Here is a 19,543-nt window from a genome sequence, read left to right as displayed (position 1 = left end):
AGACCTAACCGCTAGTGTTCCTAGTGTCGCTTCCGTATTGCTGTGTCCATTGAATCTCGTGCAATCTGTCCGTATCTTGTTTTTTTTGCCAATTTCTATTGACTATTGTGCTAAACCTGCTCGTGTCTTGCTGATATTGTTTCCACCGTTTATGCCCAGCAAATTGAAGTGTCAGTTAGTATTGATAGTCGTGTCCGAGTCGCACCATATTAAGTCAATTGGGATTTTCTGTTTTGCCGCACTTGTCATCGTGACTTGCATTGGTAGATCTGACCGAATTGTCTCCTTATTGTTTGTGTGTGTTTATTGTTCAGCAACCTGCTATCTTGTTGTTATCGTGATTAAGTCCCAGCTGAGTCAAAAAAAAAAAAAAAAACAACAAAACCAAAACAAAATCTGTTTGTGTCGCTAGGAGAAGGGTAGCCGCCAACTTGATTCCTGTTGTTGTTTGCACAAAAAAAAAGGGGAAGGAAGGGAAGAAGACCGCAAATAATCTCATTAAGTTCTTGGATTGCGGTATCAAAATCTGAGTTTCGTGGAACTCTTGGTTGTTCACAACACGATCTTGAAGTTTCTTGAGGCTTGGGTGGAGATTCTTGAACCCTTGAAACCCCAAACTGTCTTGAACCAAAAGCCGAGGGACTTGGGCTATTGTGAGAGAGAAACCTTCATCAAAATCGTGTTCCTTGAATTCTAAAACTGATTCTTGAATTCTTGAACAACTCTTGAAGCTTTTTAGAGGTTTGGGAACCAGATTTCGGACCAACCAGGACTGCCAAGAACAAAAAAATTCCAGCCGTAACCCTAGTTGTGTCGAATCCTTGGCTGAGGTATAAAAAAAAAAAAAAGAGAAAGGAACCATCAGCCACGAAATTACCTTGAAACCCTTCAGAAAATTGGGAGTTGGGAGTATCTAAAACCAATCCAAACGGCTGACTCTTCACCAGCCATAAACCCGCAACTAAACCCTACTCCAAATCCAAGTTGGATTAGGTTAGCTTAGTCCTAATTGAACCAGCTGTCCAAGTTGTTTTGAATTTCGTTTTTGATAGCCAATCAAATCCTTATTGAGATAGGAAGGGGGGGAATATTTCCAGGATTAATCCAAGAGCTTTCGCTTGTCGATACTTCCTAAATCTGGTGCAACAATAACAAGCGGCAACAACGTTCTTCGGCTAGTGTCTTGAGTCCAAACATTGTAGTTTTCTTTGAGTCGGTTGTTAGCCTATATGTTCCAGAAATTCCAGTCATAAACATCCGTCTTAAGGACCGGGTTTTGTGTCTCAAATTTCCAGTTTTAAGTGTCGGACAATTGCTCATTATTGTGTCATTCAACTAGTACTTCTTGAGTCAATCATCTAAGCACTCTTCCCGCAAATGTCCAGCATTATTTATTCCATTTTCCAGCCTCGTTTACTTCACTCCAAAGCTGATCGAACCACATTTGAGTGGGTCTTGTGCGGAGCTAGTTGACTTCTTGGGAAATTCTTCTAATTTCTTCAAGGGAAGCAAGCGGGGCCTTGAGGACAAATTTGCGAGGACTACTTGAGGGAAAAATTAGAGTGAAAACACGAGTGACGAGTGCATACACGTGAGCTTGTGTGTTGTGAGAAATTTCTCTTCTCTGCTAACCAATTTTGCAGGTCACTTAACCATTGTCTCGTGGAGTTGCATCTCATTCATATCATCAAGAATTCTTAGAGAACGAGCCTCTTAAGAGGAGGGGTTCCAAGCGAACTACTTCCAAGTACTCTAATTCCACGCGTTCCATCTCCGAGCATTCACAACATGAGTTTCATCCACTTCAGGAGGAAATGGATCATTTTCGTGCCTTGTGCGTATATGAAAGATATAAGCGTACTTGTAATGAGTATGAGGAGGAGCAAAGGAGTTTGCGTCGAGCATCTAAGCCAAGGTCTTCATCAAGCAAACGAGCATCATCTAAGGAGTGTTGTGACAATCGAGTCATGAATTCTCGAATTGAATCAAAGCCTCGTGAATCAAAGGCTGATTTCCGAAGCCGGAATAAAGAATTATTTGACTCTATGATGGGAGAAATTCGCCAAGTGCTGAATTCATATTTTGAGCAACTTACTCATGTGTCAACCAATGGTGGTAAAGATGTTCCTTCTAGTTCGCCATTGATTGAAGAAATATCTACGAATGCTAGCAATGAACTTGAGATTGAAAGCCTTGAAGTCCCATCTACACAAGTTAGTTGTCTTGAGCTAGTTGAGAAGGAAGACAAGGGCAAAAGTGCGCTGACTTTGGGAAACAATGCGAGGGCTTATTTTTCTAACGAACTTACCTTTGTTATGTGTAGCTTGTCTTCTTTTATACAGGTTAAGCAAGGAGAGATTGAGTTGATCATGGCATGTTCTATCCCTATATCCATTGGCGAATATCAGAATTTTCGTGGAGTTTGCATCTTAAGTGTTGTATCCCTTTACTATCCATTGATATACAACTTCACCCATGAGCCTGCTTTGCTTGTTGGGGGGAGTAATGAAGTTTCAAAGGGAGCCTTTCACTTGAATTTTGTCCTTTGCCTCCTTACCATTTTGCAACAAGTGTCTCAAGTGATGATCAATCTAATGAAGTCGGTCATGTTCAAAGTGTTCTTCAGTTTGTCAGTTGCATTATGGAGGATCCAAGAAGATGTGAGCTTGCTGCCAATGTACCATACATTTTACCTTGCATCATGGAACCGAAGCTATATGCGTTATCTTCGAGGAGTCGTTGGAGTAAAGTCTTGAGTTTTCCATGGCTGATTGTGAGCATTTTCAAGCTGACCAAGAGACATGTGCACCAAATTATAATAATCATGACGTATGCAAGTATCATTCATTCTAAGAGAGCCAATATGTGGAGATTTGAGGTTTCATCCTGCCAACTCTTGCTAGTACCATTCATTTCCAACCACGATTTGAGGACAAATCTTTTTCAAGAGGAGGGGAATGATACGGAATATGGGCCGCTTATGGGCCATGTTTCGGGCTGCAAGAGAATGAATCTTTTAGTAATAGTTTAGTTGCTTATTTTTCAGATTTCTATTTTATTTGGTAGGAATAAGTTCAGTCCAAGACCTCATGTTGAGTTGGATCCGATTTATAGAGTCTAGGCTCACTATTACTTAAGTTGGTTAATTAGCTTTTATTGGGTTATGTTGGGCCAGCTTAAAGCCTTCATTGGGTCGATTATAAGCTGTCCATTAGTTAGCCCTAACTATGATTAGTGAGTCATTAGTTTAGTTGTCAAATCGAATAAGGAAACTTGCATTGTTTCCAACTTAGATTAGGTTTGCTTCTTTGTAAGGCTATAAATAGCCAAGCTTTGATAATTTAAGGGAGACACTTTTATGATAAAAATATTGAGAGAGTTTTCTCCATAGCTTTCGAGCAAACCTTGAACAACTTAGAGTTATACTCTAGTGTTCTTGTTCGGCTTATCAATTCAAGAATCGCACTTGAATTGTGGCGCCTTCTACACTTGCCTGAGGTTCACTAATTCGTTTGATTACGGGTTGAGATAGTATCAACAAGTTCGTAGTCACGGGGATTAGAGGGGTCGTAGGGTTTCCGCTGCCACCGTTCTTGCACCCGACGTCAAATCCAACAAGCGATCTTGGGTCGCGAATCTTCTCACCAACGGGATTCGTATCACAAGTGTAGAAGGCGCCACAATTCAAGTGCGATTCTTGAATTGATAAGCCGAACAAGAACACTAGAGTATAACTCTAAGTTGTTCAAGGTTTGCTCGAAAGCTATGGAGAAAACTCTCTCAATGTTTTTATCATAAAAGTGTCTCCCTTAAATTATCAAAGCTTGGCTATTTATAGCCTTACAAAGAAGCAAACCTAATCTAAGTTGGAAACAATGCAAGTTTCCTTATTCGATTTGACAACTAAACTAATGACTCACTAATCATAGTTAGGGCTAACTAATGGACAGCTTATAATCGACCCAATGAAGGCTTTAAGCTGGCCCAACATAACCCAATAAAAGCTAATTAACCAATTTAAGTAATAGTGAGCCTAGACTCTATAAATCGGATCCAACTCAACATGAGGTCTTGGACTGAACTTATTCCTACCAAATAAAATAGAAATCTGAAAAATAAGCTACTAAACTATTACTAAAAGATTCATTCTCTTGCAGCCCGAAACATGGCCCATAAGCGGCCCATATTCCGTATATGTTTTGGCATTAGTACACGCAACTCGGAAGCTCAGGACGTACTTCCAAGCTCACCCCGTAGTAGTCATGACGGACCAGCCCCTGAAGCAGATCCTTTCCAAACCCGAGTCCTCGGGTCGAATGGTGAAGTGGGCTGTGGAATTGTCGGAGTACGACCTGGGATATCAGCCCAGGACAGCCATCAAAGCCCAAGCCTTGGCGGACTTCATAGCGGATGGCGTTTCTTTTGGATCGCCCGAAGCGGAGGTCGATCAGGCCAGGGACATACAGGCCAGGAAGGATGGAGAAGATGCTAAAAATGCGCACGCCGGACAAGCAGCCAAGCCCTTACAGACCCCAAAGACTACCAAGGCCACCCAGGCCCGAGAGGCAGTAGAGGTCTTACAGACCGGAGACGCTGCTGAGGTCACCCAGGCCATACAGGTAGCGGAGGACGGACCGTCCGAAGAAGCAGCTGAGGCCCAGCAGGCCAAAGAAGCTGCCAAGGACAGACAGGCCGGAGAAGCAGTTGAGGCCGAGCAGACCCAAGGAACTGCCAAGGTCGGAGAGACCGAGGAGGCAGCTAAGGTCGAGCAGGCCGTAGATGCTGTCGAGGCCATGCATCCTGAAAAAGCGGTCAAGGCAGACCTGGCCAGGGATACTGCCCAGGCTGGAAAGGATACAGAGGTTACAGATCCCACCTGGACGTTGTACGTGGATGGCGCATCAAGTAAGGAAGGATGTGGTGCAGGGCTCTTCTTAATTAGCCCCACTGGAGAAGAGCTGCCCTATGCACTAAGGTTCGATTTTAGAGCCTCTAACAACGAGTCAGAGTACGAGGCTCTGATTGCGGGGATGGAGATGGCCCGGAGGTTAGGGGCCAGATCGATAAAAGTCTATAGCGATTCGCAGCTGATAGTGAACCAAGTATGGGGGAGCTACGAGGTCAAAGAAGGGTCACTAAGAAAGTACGTGGCCAAAACGTGTGAACTGAAGGGTCAGTTCGAGCAATTCGCGTTCGAACAGATTCCGCGGAGCCAGAACAAGAGAGCCGACGCCCTGTCTAAACTAGCCTCCACCTCAACTGGCTTCTCAGGTCGGGAAATACTGGTGGAGGTCGTCAGAAGCCGGGCCTATGAACAGGTAAGCGCTGCAGTCATTCAGGTAGTGAGCTCTTGGATGGATCCTATCATTCAGTATCTGGTTCGTGGGGAGCTTCCGCCGAGCAGGACAGAGGCCCGTAAAATCCTCATCAAGTCACAGAAGTACGCACTCACACATGGAGTTTTGTACAGGAAATCTTACTTGCAGCCTTGGTTGAGGTGCGTAACACCTGAGGAAGGTAGCTATGTTTTACGAGAGCTGCATGAAGGCATTTGCGGCAACCATGTCGGCCCGAGAATATTGGCCAAGAAGGGAATGTTGGCTGGGTACTATTGGCCCACCATCTTTAGGGATTCGGCCGAGCTGGTAGCCTAGGTGTAGGTCTTGCCAGCTACATGCCCCAATCCATCACACCCCCACTCAGGAAATGATTCCTCTCAGCAGCCCGTGGCCATTCTTCCAGTGGGGGATTGACCTGTTGGGGCCGTTTCCCCGAGCTCTAGGTGGCTGTGAGCACTTGGTGATAGCCATTGATTACTTCACCAAGTGGATAGAGGCCGAGCCCCTCAACACGATAAGCAGCAGGTCGATCCAGAAATTCCTTTGGAAAAGCATAGTCTGCCGATTCGGCATACCGAGGGCTCTCGTCTCGGACAACCGCAGACAGTTCGCTGATCAATCTCTCCGGGAATGGTGCACCGAGCTCGGCATCCAGCAGTACTTCACCTCAGTGGGGCATCCCCAAGCCAATGGGCAGGTCGAGAATGTTAACAGAACCATCCTGCACGGCCTGAGGACAAGATTAGAGTCTGCCCGAACTAATTGGCTGGAGGAGCTACCCACCATACTATGGGCCTACCGGACAACACCTCGGACGGCCACCCAAGAGACCCCCTTCGTCCTAACATATGGGGCCGAAGCAGTAATTCCAGCAGAGGTCGGAGTACCCTCAGGTAGGGTGCAACATTTTGTGGCTCAAGATAATGAGGAGGAGATGCGGCTTAACTTGGACCTGATCGAACACCGAAGGGAAGAAGCGGCTATACGAATGGCTAAGTATAAGGGCCAGGTCGCACGCTACTACAATGCTAGGGTAAGGCACCTCTCATTCAAACCAGGAGACCTGGTATTACGCAAGAACTCCGTGAGCCGAGCTGTGGGCACGGGTAAGTTGGACCCAAACTGGGAAGGTCCCTACGTGGTAAGGGAAGCTGACCGGGCAAGTTATTGTAAGCTAGCTCGCCTGGATGGAAGCTCCCGCGCCTGGATGGAAGCTGAAATGGACAGGTCCTATGTTTTATTAGCTTTATTAGTTCACACCTGGCACAACTTAAATTTAAGGCTTTTTTCTTTAGTATCCTGCTCAAGCTGAAAATGGTCAGCTGGACAGGTCTGTTTTTCACTTATTAGTTCGGCACTTGGGATTATAATGTATTCAAATGCTTTTAAATAATAGAGAATCTTTACAAGTGTGGGATAAGAAAAAAGGCCATCTATTCCATTTCAAAAAGACATACATAAGGTGGGCCATACAAAAGCAAGCTGGCCAGCTCGGTTCCTACTCTAGCCTAATCAGCCTATCCAAAATGCTATCTTTCTAGTTCTCCCCTTGTTGCTCTTGCTCGTACTCGGGAGAGGTCGCGGGTGGAGTTGGGTCGGCGACCAAGGCAGCCAGGTCGCGCCCATGGGAGTAGCCCGCGACAAGCCTGTCAATTTGATGGACGGCTTGGGGGTTGTAGTCAGGCCGTCTGCCGAGGTCAAAACCCGGCAAGTTCAGGATTGGACATCTGCCATGGCTTTGGTATAGCCGAACTGCAGGACGGGGCCATTCAGGATAGCCAGGTCGTTCATAAAGGCGTCAGACTTCTTAAACTCTTGGACGCCCAGCTGGCGCCCTTCCGTCTTCGCTGTCTCTATTAGCTCGGCCGATTTCTTCTGCTCGGCCTCCAGCTGTGCGGTCAGTTCCGCGATCTTCTTCTTCTCCAGTTCGGAGGAGGCCTGAGAGTCGGCGAGCTGCTTCTTCGTGGCTTCTAGCTCTGCCTCTGCTGCTTCGAGCTGACTGGCCAGCCTACTCTTGGCAGCATCAGCTTGGGAGAGATTTTCCCCCATGTTCTCGTACCGTTGAGCCAGCTCGACACCTGCGACGTTGAGCTGCAAGACCAAACCAGTGAGGGCCTACATATTAAAGAAACTTTACTAAGAGATTGAATGGTGGAGGAATTACCTGAGCTGCACTCAGGTAGTAGTGCTCTAACAGCTCAGAATTAGAGGCGAGCTGTATGAAATGATGATCGCGAGGGAGCACCGAACCCTTGACGAGTTCTCGAGCAGCCTCTGGAAACTGAGCTCGGTCGTTCATTGACAGCCCCAACTTCGGGCAAAAATGGAGGGGGTGGGGGTGTGTGCTCAGCTCGGTGGGAGGCTTGAGGGGAATTATATTCCTCGCTCGCCACATAGAAGGGGGCGACTCTGATGTGGCCTGCAGCTCGGCCGAGTTGACCCCATAGTGCTCTGCGGAAGCATCAGCAGGAGATGTTTGTGGTGTTGGGGCAGCGGAGGAAGCCGCCTCGGTCCTGGCTTTCTTGGCGGTCGTCTTTCTCCTCTTCTTTTTGGGTTCCTCCACTGGGGCAGACTGGGCTGCAGTCTGTGGAATAGGCTCTGGTGGGGGAGGGGCTACGTCGCCAGGGCAGAGGAGGGCACGGTAGTAGGTGTGCGCGAGCTGCCTGTCCCTCCTATGCTCAATAGCTGGGAGAACCTCTTCACTGAGGACAAAGAAAGAAGTCAGTTCGTGCGGAGAAAAAGAGAAAAGAAGAAGAAAAAAGAAGATCAAAGGGATTACAAGCTGTTAGCTCCTCGGGGGTGAGGGGTCGGAGGTCAGGCGCAGGGTCGTTCACCTCTGCTCGAATCAGCCCCGCCGACCGGAGCTGGGCATTGCTGAACTCCTTCACCGATAATCGGCCGTCCGACCTGACCAGGCAGTCTAGCTCGGCCGTGGGAAGAGGTGAAGGAATGGGGTCAGATACTTGGGTCTCCTCCCTCCAGGTCAAGGGAGGAAAACCCGTGTTCTTCACATAGAAGAACTGAGCTTTCCAGCCCTTAATGGAAGAAGGGGTGTGCGTGAACAGCTCGCGGGTTGGGAGTTCTCCCCCGCTCCTGCGAGCAAAATAAAACCAGCCATGAACTGGTCCGCTCACCTTCATTTGGAAGAATGACCTGAAAAGGTCCAAGGAATAAGGAATTTCGAGGACTCGGCACATAATAAAGAAGCCGATGATCGATCTGATGGCGTTTGGAACGAGCTGGGTTATTCGAATCCCCCAAAAGGTCAGAATTTGGTAAAGGAATTGAGGAATGGGAAGACGGAGACCAGCTATGAGCTGATCCCTATAGATGGCCACAAACTCAGAACGAGGTCGGCAAGCATACTCCCCTGGTCGGGCGGCCCTAGCCTCGAACTGGGGGGGGATATCATACCTCCCCACCAGCTCGTCAACATTCCCCTGATCTAGCAGAGGGGGGACAATCTCGACTTCCCCGAAGTCGATATCCGGCCCTCTGGGGGGTCCCGCCCTAGTCCGAGCTGGAGCTACCTCTAGGGGAATCCCTGGGTCAGCAACTCCAGCGTCAGGCCGGACAGGCTGGTCGGATTGGTCCATATCTAAAGCGGGAGTGTGTATGGGGGAAGGAAGGTATTCAGACGAGCTGGAAGAAGAAGAACTAGTGGAAGAGGAGATTATCTCTATGGGTGCAGGTCGGGCTACTCTACGCCTAGGTGCCGAGCTAGTGATATCTGAGTGTGTGGATGAAGAAGACATAAAAGGAAAAAGAAGACTTACTAGTGGTTAATCAGCTGTTTTTATGGTTTAGAGCTTAACTATCATTTCCGGACTTTTCCCTAGCTTCAATTGTACTTGTACTACTTGGAGCTTACTGAACGGCTATTGAAATTAAATTGTTGTGTGTGTCCCTTTGGGTTTGAATAAGAAAAATAATGAAGCCATAAATGACTGGAAATAGGAAAAATACAAAGGGCGTGCTGCCCAAATTTTCGCTCAAGGGCTAAGCTTCTATTTGAACTTGGATATTTTCGTTTGGCAAATACTATGCCCGTTTTCCATCTTAAAACATGATACCTTTTCCATTTGAACCTTCAAATGTTTATTTACTACTTCATACCAAAATATCGAGGTATGACCTAAGGTTTTCTCAGTCAAGACATGTAGGCCATAATACCTACTTGAATGTATATTGATTTTGAACCACATAAACGATTCCGAAAAATAATATTTCTGAGCCTATCTGGTTGGATTCCGACTTGACTTTGATTCAAGTATTTTCCATTGGAAATGTTATAACCCTTTGATTCGAGTTCCTTGATTCCACTTACTTGTTTTGCTAGATGAATTGTAATATTCTTTCTCGTTGAATCATAGGTTTTCTCGGTGATCGAGGGTAAGATTCGATAGGACATTTTGGACGTTATTTTGCATAATTCGGTGAGTGTTCCTTGTTTGTTGTATTTTCTTGACTTCATGACTTGTATTATTGTTTGATAACGTGTTAAGTGCTTTCACTGATTTCCAAAACGAGTTTTCTAGGCGAGTGTGTACTTTATCGCACTCGACCTAAATAAATGTGAAATTCTCAAAGATTGAATGATTGGAACGTACTTGTGCATGAATGTAAGCCTTTTGGCTGAACTGGGCCCTGCCCCTTGTTACCGATCGACTCAAGTCAGAAGCGGACTCGGTCGGGCGATTTGGTGACCTGGGTAAACGTTTGGTATACTCGAGTATTACCTTGTAGGTTGGTGGAGGTTGGTGGAGCCTGGCCAATGCCCAGGAAGGGTTGAATGAAATGAACGAACGAATGAACGAACGAGGGTTTTATTGATAAATGAAAAATGCATTTTCAAACGAATGAAGGAATAAGGGGAATGACGGGAGAACGAACGAATCAACAAACGTATCCTTTTCATGTGTGACTTATTGTAAATGTTGTAAATGTTTCTTGACTTATTGTTTGATTTATGGCTTGATCCCATGTTCGGAACCTCACTGCGCTTTTACCTCATCCCTTTAGTTTTTTTTTCCTTAACAGGGGAAAGCGAGCAGGGGCGAGAGCTCTGTATCGACTGGCTAGGTCTAGTTTTGGTTTTGGTTTTGGTTCTCGCCCTACTGCTTGGCACGGACTGGTTGTATGGTGACTTGAGAACTTTTGTATTCTCGACGGTTGTACTTCTTTCTGAGATAGCAATGTGTATAAGTTTTGTTTTAAGTTTTGGATCCTCGTTTTGCTCTTTCTTGTGGTTCTATTTCTGATTTGTGTGAGTGAACGACTGAGTCCCGGCGAGAGTTGGGCAGGCGGTCCGCTGAACCCTCTGGTTCACCTAAGGGGAAAGTGGGGCTGTCACATGCTACATTGATGACCTTGTGGTGAAATCAAATAAGTGAGAGGATCATATTCAAGACCTTCGAAGAGTTTTCCAAAGCCTTCGGAGATACCAACTGAAGATGAATCCTTTGAAGTGCACATTCGGAGTCACTTCTAGCAAGTTTCTCGGTTTCATCGTTCATCAACGGGGAATAGAGGTCGATCGATCTAAAATTGATGCCCTTCAGTCGACTGATGAAGAAAGGGGTACCCTTCGAGTGGGATGAATCGTGTAGGAATGATTTTTCAAGCATCAAAACGTACCTCATGAATCCCCCAGTGTTGGCTGCACCCATTCCAGGAAAATCATTGATTCTCTATATTTCCGCTCAAGAACGGTCGGTTGGGGCCTTACTTGCTCAAGAGAATGATGAAGGTAAGGAAAATGCGCTATATTACTTGAGTCGGATGATGACATCTAATGAGTTGAATTATTCACCCATCGAGAAGTTGTGTTTGACACTTATATTTGTCATTCAGAAGTTGAAACATTATTTTCAAACACACACTATTCGACTCATATCTAAGTCTAATCCCATTAAATATGTCATGGCAAAACCTGTACCATCTGATCGGCTCGCGAGATGGTACCTCCAGTTTCAACAATTCGAAATTATTTATGTACCTGCAAAGGCTGTCAAAGGACAAATATTGGCAGACTTTTTAGCCGATCATCCCATACCTGCCGAGTGGGAGTTGACTGATGAACTCCCCGATGAAGAAGTGTTTATGGTCGAATCCCCGTGGTCGATGTATTTCGATGGAGCCGCGCACCGTGACGGAGCTGGTGCAGGAGTTATCTTTTATACTCCTGAATCAGATATATTGTCATACTCTTTCACTTTAACACGTCGGTGTTCAAATAATGTGGCCGAATATCAGGCATTGATTCTCAGTCTGGAAATGGCCGCAGACATGAAGCAGTTGCATCTTAGGGTTTATGGTGATTCCAAATTAGTGGTAAATCAACTTCTTTGTATTTATGATGTCAAAAAGCCTGAATTGATCCCATATTATAAGTATGCAAGACAACTCATGGGATATTTAGATAATGTCACTATAGAACATATCCCTAGGAATTTCAACCAACAAGCTGACTCTTTGGCAAGGTTGGCATCCATGATCACTCTACCTTCTCATCGAAATCAAATTTCAATATGTCAAAGTTGGGTCATACCTCCGATGTTTGATGAAGAAGATGATGGTGAGGAAGAAAATGCTTATCATATTTTTGTCCATAAGATCGAAAAGGAGGATTGGCGTCACCTCATCATTGATTACCTTAATCATGGGAAGTTACCAGAAGATCCCAAGAAAAGGGTTGATATACGTCGTCGAGCGCCACTTTTCATTTACTACAAAGGGACGCTTTATCGAAAATCATTCGATGGGGTGTTTCTACGATATCTTGGAGAAGATGAGGCCATGCAAGCAATGGAGGAGGCTCACTCTGGGGTATGTGGTGCTCACCAATCTGGCCCAAAATTACACTTCCGCATTAAGAGAATGGGATACTACTGGCCAACGATGGTAAAAGACTGTATCGATTTTGCTAGAAGATGTCAAACTTGTCAATTCCATGGCAATTTCATCCGTCAACCTCCTGAACCATTGCATCCAACTGTGGCTTCTTGGCCGTTTGATGCTTGGGGTTTGGATATAGTTGGACCGCTTCCAAAATCTTCTGGAGGACACATTTTCATTTTGGCGGCAACGGATTATTTCTCAAAGTGGGCCGAAGTGGTTCCTCTAAGAGAGGTCAAAAAGGAGAATGTAGTAGATTTCATTCGTTCGCACATCATTTATCGATATGGGGTCCCGCGTTATATCATCACCAATAATGGTAAGCCTTTTTGCAATGTAGCAATGAACAAGCTTTGCAAAAAGTTTCATTTCAAACAATACAATTCGTCCATGTACTACGCTGCCGCAAATGGACTCGTTGAAGCATTCAACAAGACCTTATGTAATCTGTTGAAGAAAATCGTGGATAAATCGAAAAGAGATTGGCATCTTCGAATTGGAGAAGCACTTTGGGCATACCGAACTACTTTTCGAATTCCCATGCAAGCGACCCCATACGCGCTTGTTTACGGTGTTGAAGCTGTTCTTCCACTTAAGTGTCAAATACCTTCGCTAAGAATTGCGATTCAAAAAGGGCTCAGTGAAGAAGATAATGTTCGTCTTCTCCTTGAAGAGTTAGAAGCACTCGACGAAAAGAGATTGGAAACTCAATAATGAATTGAGTGCTATTAAGCCCGCCTTTCAAAAGCATTCAATAAGCATGTCCGGCCACGCTCTTTCCAGATTGGAGAGTTAGTACTCGCTGTTCGGAGACCGATCATTCTCACTCATGGCGGACAAAGAAAGTTTACTCCTAAGTGGGATGGTCCATATGTTGTTCGAGAAGTGTATACAAATGGCTCATACAAGTTGGTTGCTGAGTATGGATTAAGGGTTGGCCCCATCAATGGCAAGTACCTAAAAAGGTACTATGCATAATCGGAACCGCGCGATGCTCCTGGCCCGCATGAGCTAAAACTGTGGATGGCAACCACTAATAGTGTAGTATGTGGTTAAACTGCTAAAACACTCCACCAAGTCTAAGATGGTAAACAAATAGATACTCCTTGTGGCGACCCCACTTCCCCCTAAGGCGAACCAGAGGGTTGGCGGGCCGTCTGCCTAGCTCTCGCCAGGACTCACGCAAGCAATCTAGCCCAAATCCTCCCGGAGAATAACCTAAGCTATTACAACACCGTTTCCTTCCAAATAGACTGATAACTAAATCCTCATTAACTTCAAAGATAACAACATTTATAAGATAGCCAATCGTCGACTCTTCAATACCTCACGCGTTACAAACCAGGCAACAAAAACATGCAATCCAAATACATTAGTACAAGCCAAATAACAAATCTAGGGTTTACACCTTTCCAGCTTCAAGTGGTAACCCAAGACAAACGTACATTGTTTTATTCGAATTTCATTACAAACTGCAAATCAAAGACACAAGGTTCAAATACATTCATAAGCAAATATAAGTAGGCTCAGATTTCTCAAACGTCGAGACCTGTCAAGGAAAAACAAACAAACGTGGGGTGAGCTAAAACTCAGTGGTGCCCCAAAAACATGCAATCAATTAAAACAATTAACACGTATTGATTCGACTGAAGTAAACAAATAGGGAAGCGATAATACTCGAGTATACCTTAGACTGGTCGAGGGATTCACCCAACGACGTTACGTCCAACACTTATTTTTATAGACTGGTCGAGAGGTTCACCCAACGACTTTACGTCCAACACTTGATTTTTATATAGACTGGTTGAGGGATTCACCCAACGACTTTACGTCCAACACTTGATTTTTATAGACTGGTCGAAGAATTCACCCAACGACTTTACGTCCAACACTTGATTTTTATAGACTGGTCGAGGGGTTCACCCAACGACTTTACGTCCAACACTTGATTACCAGGTCAGGATAAGAGGCCCTCCCACTCTTAAGGTGTGGTACATTCCCCTGCCTAGTAATTTAGCACTTAGCAAGCGCAAGCAAGATATTCACGGAAAACACTTAAAGCAAGTCACCACTCGAAAGGCTAGTGTGATAAAGTACACACTGCTCACTTCGATGGATCAGCAATCATTTTTGGCAATTATCACATAACGAGTCGATAAAGCACTTTAACCAAATAGTCATAAAACAGGCAGGGACACTCACTAAGAGTGAAGTTCAGATGTCAAGTTGGGAATCGAAATCCGCGTCCTCGCTAAATCCTAGAAAACCAAGTTTTTAAGCACTATAAGTTTTCTATTCAAGTTCTAGGTTTATAAATATAAAAGATTCTCTAGTATATAAATAGTTTATTTTCTCGAAATAATTCGACAATCCACTTAAGATTAAAATTAGTAAAAGTAGAAAAATGTTTCATATGGCTTTCTTCAAAATACTTTTCTTTCTAAAGGTGCAACTAGAGCTACTTTACTGGAATACGTTATCTTGCCGAGCAAGTTTTCCTCTAGAACAACTAGCCTGGGACAAATTTTAAGGAAAGAAAAGGAAGTAAAACAAGACTTAGGGTCTTAGAAACTAGTGAAATCATTTTCTAAAAATAATAAGGCTAGTTTAAGCTAAAGGATGAAATATCGAGTCGCCAAAGTTTAGAAAATCCCTACACAAGAATTTCTAATGTTAACGTATAATACTAAGTTTTATCGTTCAATATTAGAGCGAAGATATATTTAAATAGCTTGCTTAAAACTTTCTCAAGTTCACAGGAACAAAACGGATTCCTTACGATTCCGATTCACAAGCACGTAATATTTCAGATTTGTCAATATAGCAAACTCACATTTCAAATAGAAATCTCACTAGGGCTTCGTCAATCATTAGCCCTAGGTTTCAACAGATTCATTTCTAATCGAAATTTAAACAACTGACCAAGGCTTTGTCAATCATTAGCGCTTGGTATCCAACAATTACTTATTACAACAGATTAACCAAAATTTCAAATGTTTAAAGTCACTAACATGTATTTGAAACCAAGGACAGGATTTGCAACAATCTCTTATCCAAGATTGACACCAATAATCTCATTACACGTAAACAAATGCAGATTAAACATTTTCCAGCAATTTATATTCCAAAGTATCCGTTCCAATGCCAAGAAATTCCATCGACTAAACCGCAAGTGGTTTATCAACCAACTAGAACTAATGACCTGTAATTCCAGCAATTAATTCCATCAAAAATTTAACGCTCGTGAAAATCACTCAAATAGCCAAGTATCATGAAATTTTCCAAAAATCACACGAGAGTTTCAGCCCCTCTTTCTCTCGGCCATTAAGCAAGTTTCCAGCAACATTACTGCAGAATTTTCAACAGAGTTTACGTCTTTTACTTGCCTAAAATACTATACACACAACACACATTCTGTCCAACGTGAAATGAATCAAATAACAGGTAATTCTAGCAAATTATTCCACCAAGAAGCCACAAATAATTCTGTCCTCAGCTAATTACAACCTTCAGCAGTTCGGCAGGTTAAATACAAAGCTGTCCTTCTCAATTTCTTCATTTTCCTCACTTCCAACTTAACATACAGAGAGTAATTATCAAGCCACAGAGTATCGTAAGCGACAGTATAAAGGTCACAGCCAAGGAATCAAAAGCATAGCTGAACCGTGTGACGCCCCGAAAAAAAAATGAGTTTGAGAACCCGGAAATTTTCTAATTTTCTAGGGTTTATTTTATTTACTCGCCCGCATTTTCTACATTTTCTTGATTAGAAAAATTCCCCAGATAAAGTTTATGAGCAAATATCATTTTCAAATGATTTTTCTAGTATTGGAGAGTTTTTGAGAAATTAAGAATAGATAATGGACGTGGGACCCACTAGTGCGAAAAGTTCAGAAAAATTCGGCCAATTAGGTTAAATTCCGGATACTGGTGGAAATTTATCGGATGTTAAGAGATAAGTAGAGGGTGAGATTTGATTGATGTGAGAGAAAAAAAAAGGATAGGATTGCATTAATGAAGGTGACAAGTGTCACCATTATATTGGATATGACTTATGACAACTATTCACCTTTTTGACTTTTTTTCCATTGAGTTAAATATCTCAAAAAAATCAATAAAATTCACTCTTTTCTTCTCCTCCATGGCCGGCTCTCTCTTGAGCAAAGAAGAAAGAAACTCTTCACCATTTTAGCTTCCATTTAGCTCAATCTTCCAAAAACAATTGCCTAAACTAGTTTCTACTCCATAAAATCCCTCTATTAGGTGCTAGTAAGTTGTTTGGTGAAGTTTTTAGGAAGCTAAGGTGTTCTACTACTCCCTCTCTCTTGTTTACTTGGTAAGTGGTGATTGAATATCCTCCTACACTTAATGATGTTTAATTTGTGCCTAGTGGTGGCTAAAGTGTTGAAATTTGTGATTTATTTCTTGGTTTGAGATGAATTGGTGAAGTTTTTATTTTATTGATGAATTTTCTGGTTTAATGTGATCATGTTGTTGTGGCCTTGTATGATGATTGGAAATGGCCTAGAATGACTCTAGTAAGTGTAAATGATTGGTAATTGCAATCAATTTCTGTTTTGGAAGAAATTCTGGAAAATTAGGGTTCTTGGTTCTTCATTCTGTCCGAAATTTTAGGTCCTAGATAGAGGCCGAATTGGCCTTAGCTAAAAACATGAAAGTTGTAGGTAGTGATGTTTTAAAGGTGCCTGTAAAATGTCAGATCAATTGGAGTAGTGTAGAATGAGATAATCCGAAATTACTATTTCTGTTCTGGGTTCATCAGGATGTTAGAACTGCGTCTGAAATGGGTTGTTTTGACTGGAATTGTTTTGGATTTGGGTGTTGAGGTCTTCTGATGAAATGTAGCTTGATGTCCTAGCTACCATATTCCTTTAGAATTTCTGGATTTGGACCTGTTTAGACTGAGTTGTACTGATTACAGCATAGTGTGATTTGTAAACCTGCAATTACGGTTCTGGTTTGGTATTTTACATATTTGACCTAGTTATGCTGGGATTTGGACTGAGTGACCTTCTACATTGTTTTAGCCCTGGTTCTTAGCTTCGAAATGGTGGGTCTTACACCCTAATCCGACCATCGTAGCGTCTTTGGTACCATTACCGCAAAATGACGTCAAAACTGTTTTTTCTGGTTTTGAGCTTAACTTTCATTTCCGGACTTTTCCCTAGCTGGACTTGTACTAGTACTACTTGGAGCTTGCTGAATGGCTATTGGATGAACTTGTTGTTGTGTGTGTACCTTTGGGACTGATTTGAGGAAGTAATGAAGCCATGATGGCTGGAAAAGTTAACAAATTCAGGGGAAGTGCTGTCCGAACTTTGAAGGAACTCGTTTGCATTGAGTTTGTGATTTAAGACTTGGATTTGAGCAAGGCAACGATATTTGATGGATGATTTCTGAGCCATGGAGGTGAGTGACCTCAAACTGTTTCCAAATTTACTTTTGAACCGCTTTCCTGCATTATCTACTTTTGAACTGTTTTCAAAGTTACTTTTGGAACTATTTTCTTACATATCATGCGTGCTTGCATCTTAGTGTCTTGTTATTATTGATTTTTCTTTCAATGATTGTTAAAACGAGTTTTCTAGGCGAGTGTGTACTTTATCGCACTCGACCTAAATAAATATGAAATTTTCAATGATTAGTGATTAAATGCTACTTGCGCATGAATGTAAGCCTTTTGGGCTGAACTGGCCATTGCCCCTTGTTACCGGTCGTCTCGAGCCAGAAGCGGACATCGTCGGGCGACTAGGAAACTTGGGTGAAGTTCGGTATAAACTCGAGTATTACCCTTGTAGGTTGGTGAGCCCTGTCCAAAAGCTAGGTTTAAACGGGGTGAATGAATGCACGAATGAAACCCCAAAATGCAATGAAATGAAAGGAGAACGAATATATCCTTTGCACGAATGTTACTATCGCTTTCCATTGTAAATGTTTCTTGAATTATTGATACTCCATATTTAATGTTTTGTAAATGTTGAAATTGTTTCTGGACTTATCATTTGATTTGAATTGAACATCATTGAAATGAACTATGGTTGAACCGATTTGATTACTGATTTTACTGGTTACTCGCTGAGCTTCTAGCTCACCCCAAAAATGTTTTATACCCCTCCACAGGGCTCAAGGCGAAGGAAGGGCTTGTAGCGTTTATTCATGGATTATTTCATGTATGGATTGAACTTGGATTTCCTTTTGTGTAATCCTTCATATTGGGATTGTATTGAACGTTTAGAACGTTTAGAATTGATTGGATGTGTAATAGTCTAGTTTTGGACTTCCTCCTGTATACTAATTGTGATCAAGGATCAGAGTGGCGCAGTGGAAGCGTGGACGCTTCGTTTTTGATATTTTAAATGTTGGAATATTTGATTTATATTTGGGATTTTATCTTGTATTGGTTTGAGGATTGTAGTGAACGACTGAGTCCCGGCGAGAGCTGGGCAGGCAGCCCGCCGAACCCTCTGGTTCGCCTTAGGGGGAGGTGGGGCTGTGACAGTTGGTATCAGAGTTTAGACTTCAGATCTCTGTAGTGTATCCTAGGCTTGAAGTTTAGGATGCCGGACTGTGGGTTTGAATTGACTCTTGAGAGATTTTTGCGGGATGTCTTGACTTGATTGGTACAAGAGGGAATGTCGAGGACGACATTCTTTTAAGGAGGGGAGATTGTGACGCCCCGAAAAAAAAATGAGTTTGAGAACCCGGAAATTTTCTAATTTTCTAGGGTTTATTTTATTTACTCGCTCGCCTTTTCTACATTTTCTTGATTAGAAAAATTCCCCAGATAAAGTTTATGAGCAAATATCGTTTTCAAATGATTTTTCTAGTATTGGAGAGTTTTTGAGAAATTAAGAATAGATAATGGACGTGGGACCCACTAGTGCGAAAAGTTCGGAAAAATTCGGCCAATTAGGTTAAATTCCGGATACTGGTGGAAATTTATCGGATGTTAAGAGATAAGTAGAGGGTGAGATTTAATTGATGTGAGAGAAAAAAAAAGGATAGGATTGCATTAATGAAGGTGACAAGTGTCACCATTATATTGGATATGACTTATGACAACTATTCACCTTTTTGACTTTTTTTTCCATTGAGTTAAATATCACAAAAAAATCAATAAAATTCACTCTTTTCTTCTCCTCCATGGCCGGCTCTCTCTTGAGCAAAGAAGAAAGAAACTCTTCACCATTTTAGCTTCCATTTAGCTCAATCTTCCAAAAACAATTGCCTAAACTAGTTTCTACTCCATAAAATCCCTCTATTAGGTGCTAGTAAGTTGTTTGGTG

General features: G+C 43.0%; 1 protein-coding gene across 1 annotated transcript; it reads left to right on the top strand.

The window, feature by feature from the left end:
- Nucleotides 1–10,979: 10,979 nt before the first annotated feature.
- Nucleotides 10,980–12,950, top strand: LOC113751373. Its single transcript, XM_027295362.1, has 2 exons — nucleotides 10,980–11,916; nucleotides 12,019–12,950. Exons 1-2 carry the CDS (start codon nucleotides 10,980–10,982, stop codon nucleotides 12,948–12,950), a joined length of 1,869 nt encoding a protein of 622 aa, XP_027151163.1.
- Nucleotides 12,951–19,543: the final 6,593 nt, after the last annotated feature.

Source organism: Coffea eugenioides, chromosome 11, assembly GCF_003713205.1.
Source record: "Coffea eugenioides isolate CCC68of chromosome 11, Ceug_1.0, whole genome shotgun sequence".
NCBI lineage: Eukaryota > Viridiplantae > Streptophyta > Magnoliopsida > Gentianales > Rubiaceae > Coffea > Coffea eugenioides.
This window is presented reverse-complemented; position numbering and strand designations above follow the sequence as displayed.

What these genes read in the sequence shown, in the direction of transcription:
- LOC113751373 (XM_027295362.1), top strand. Translation starts at nt 10,980, where the DNA reads ATGAATCCCCCAGTGTTGGCTGCACCCATTCCAGGAAAATCATTGATT. An exon ending in GTTTGATGAAGAAGATGATG is followed by an intron (nt 11,917 to 12,018) that starts GTGAGGAAGAAA and finishes AGTTACCAGAAG; the next exon opens with ATCCCAAGAAAAGGGTTGAT.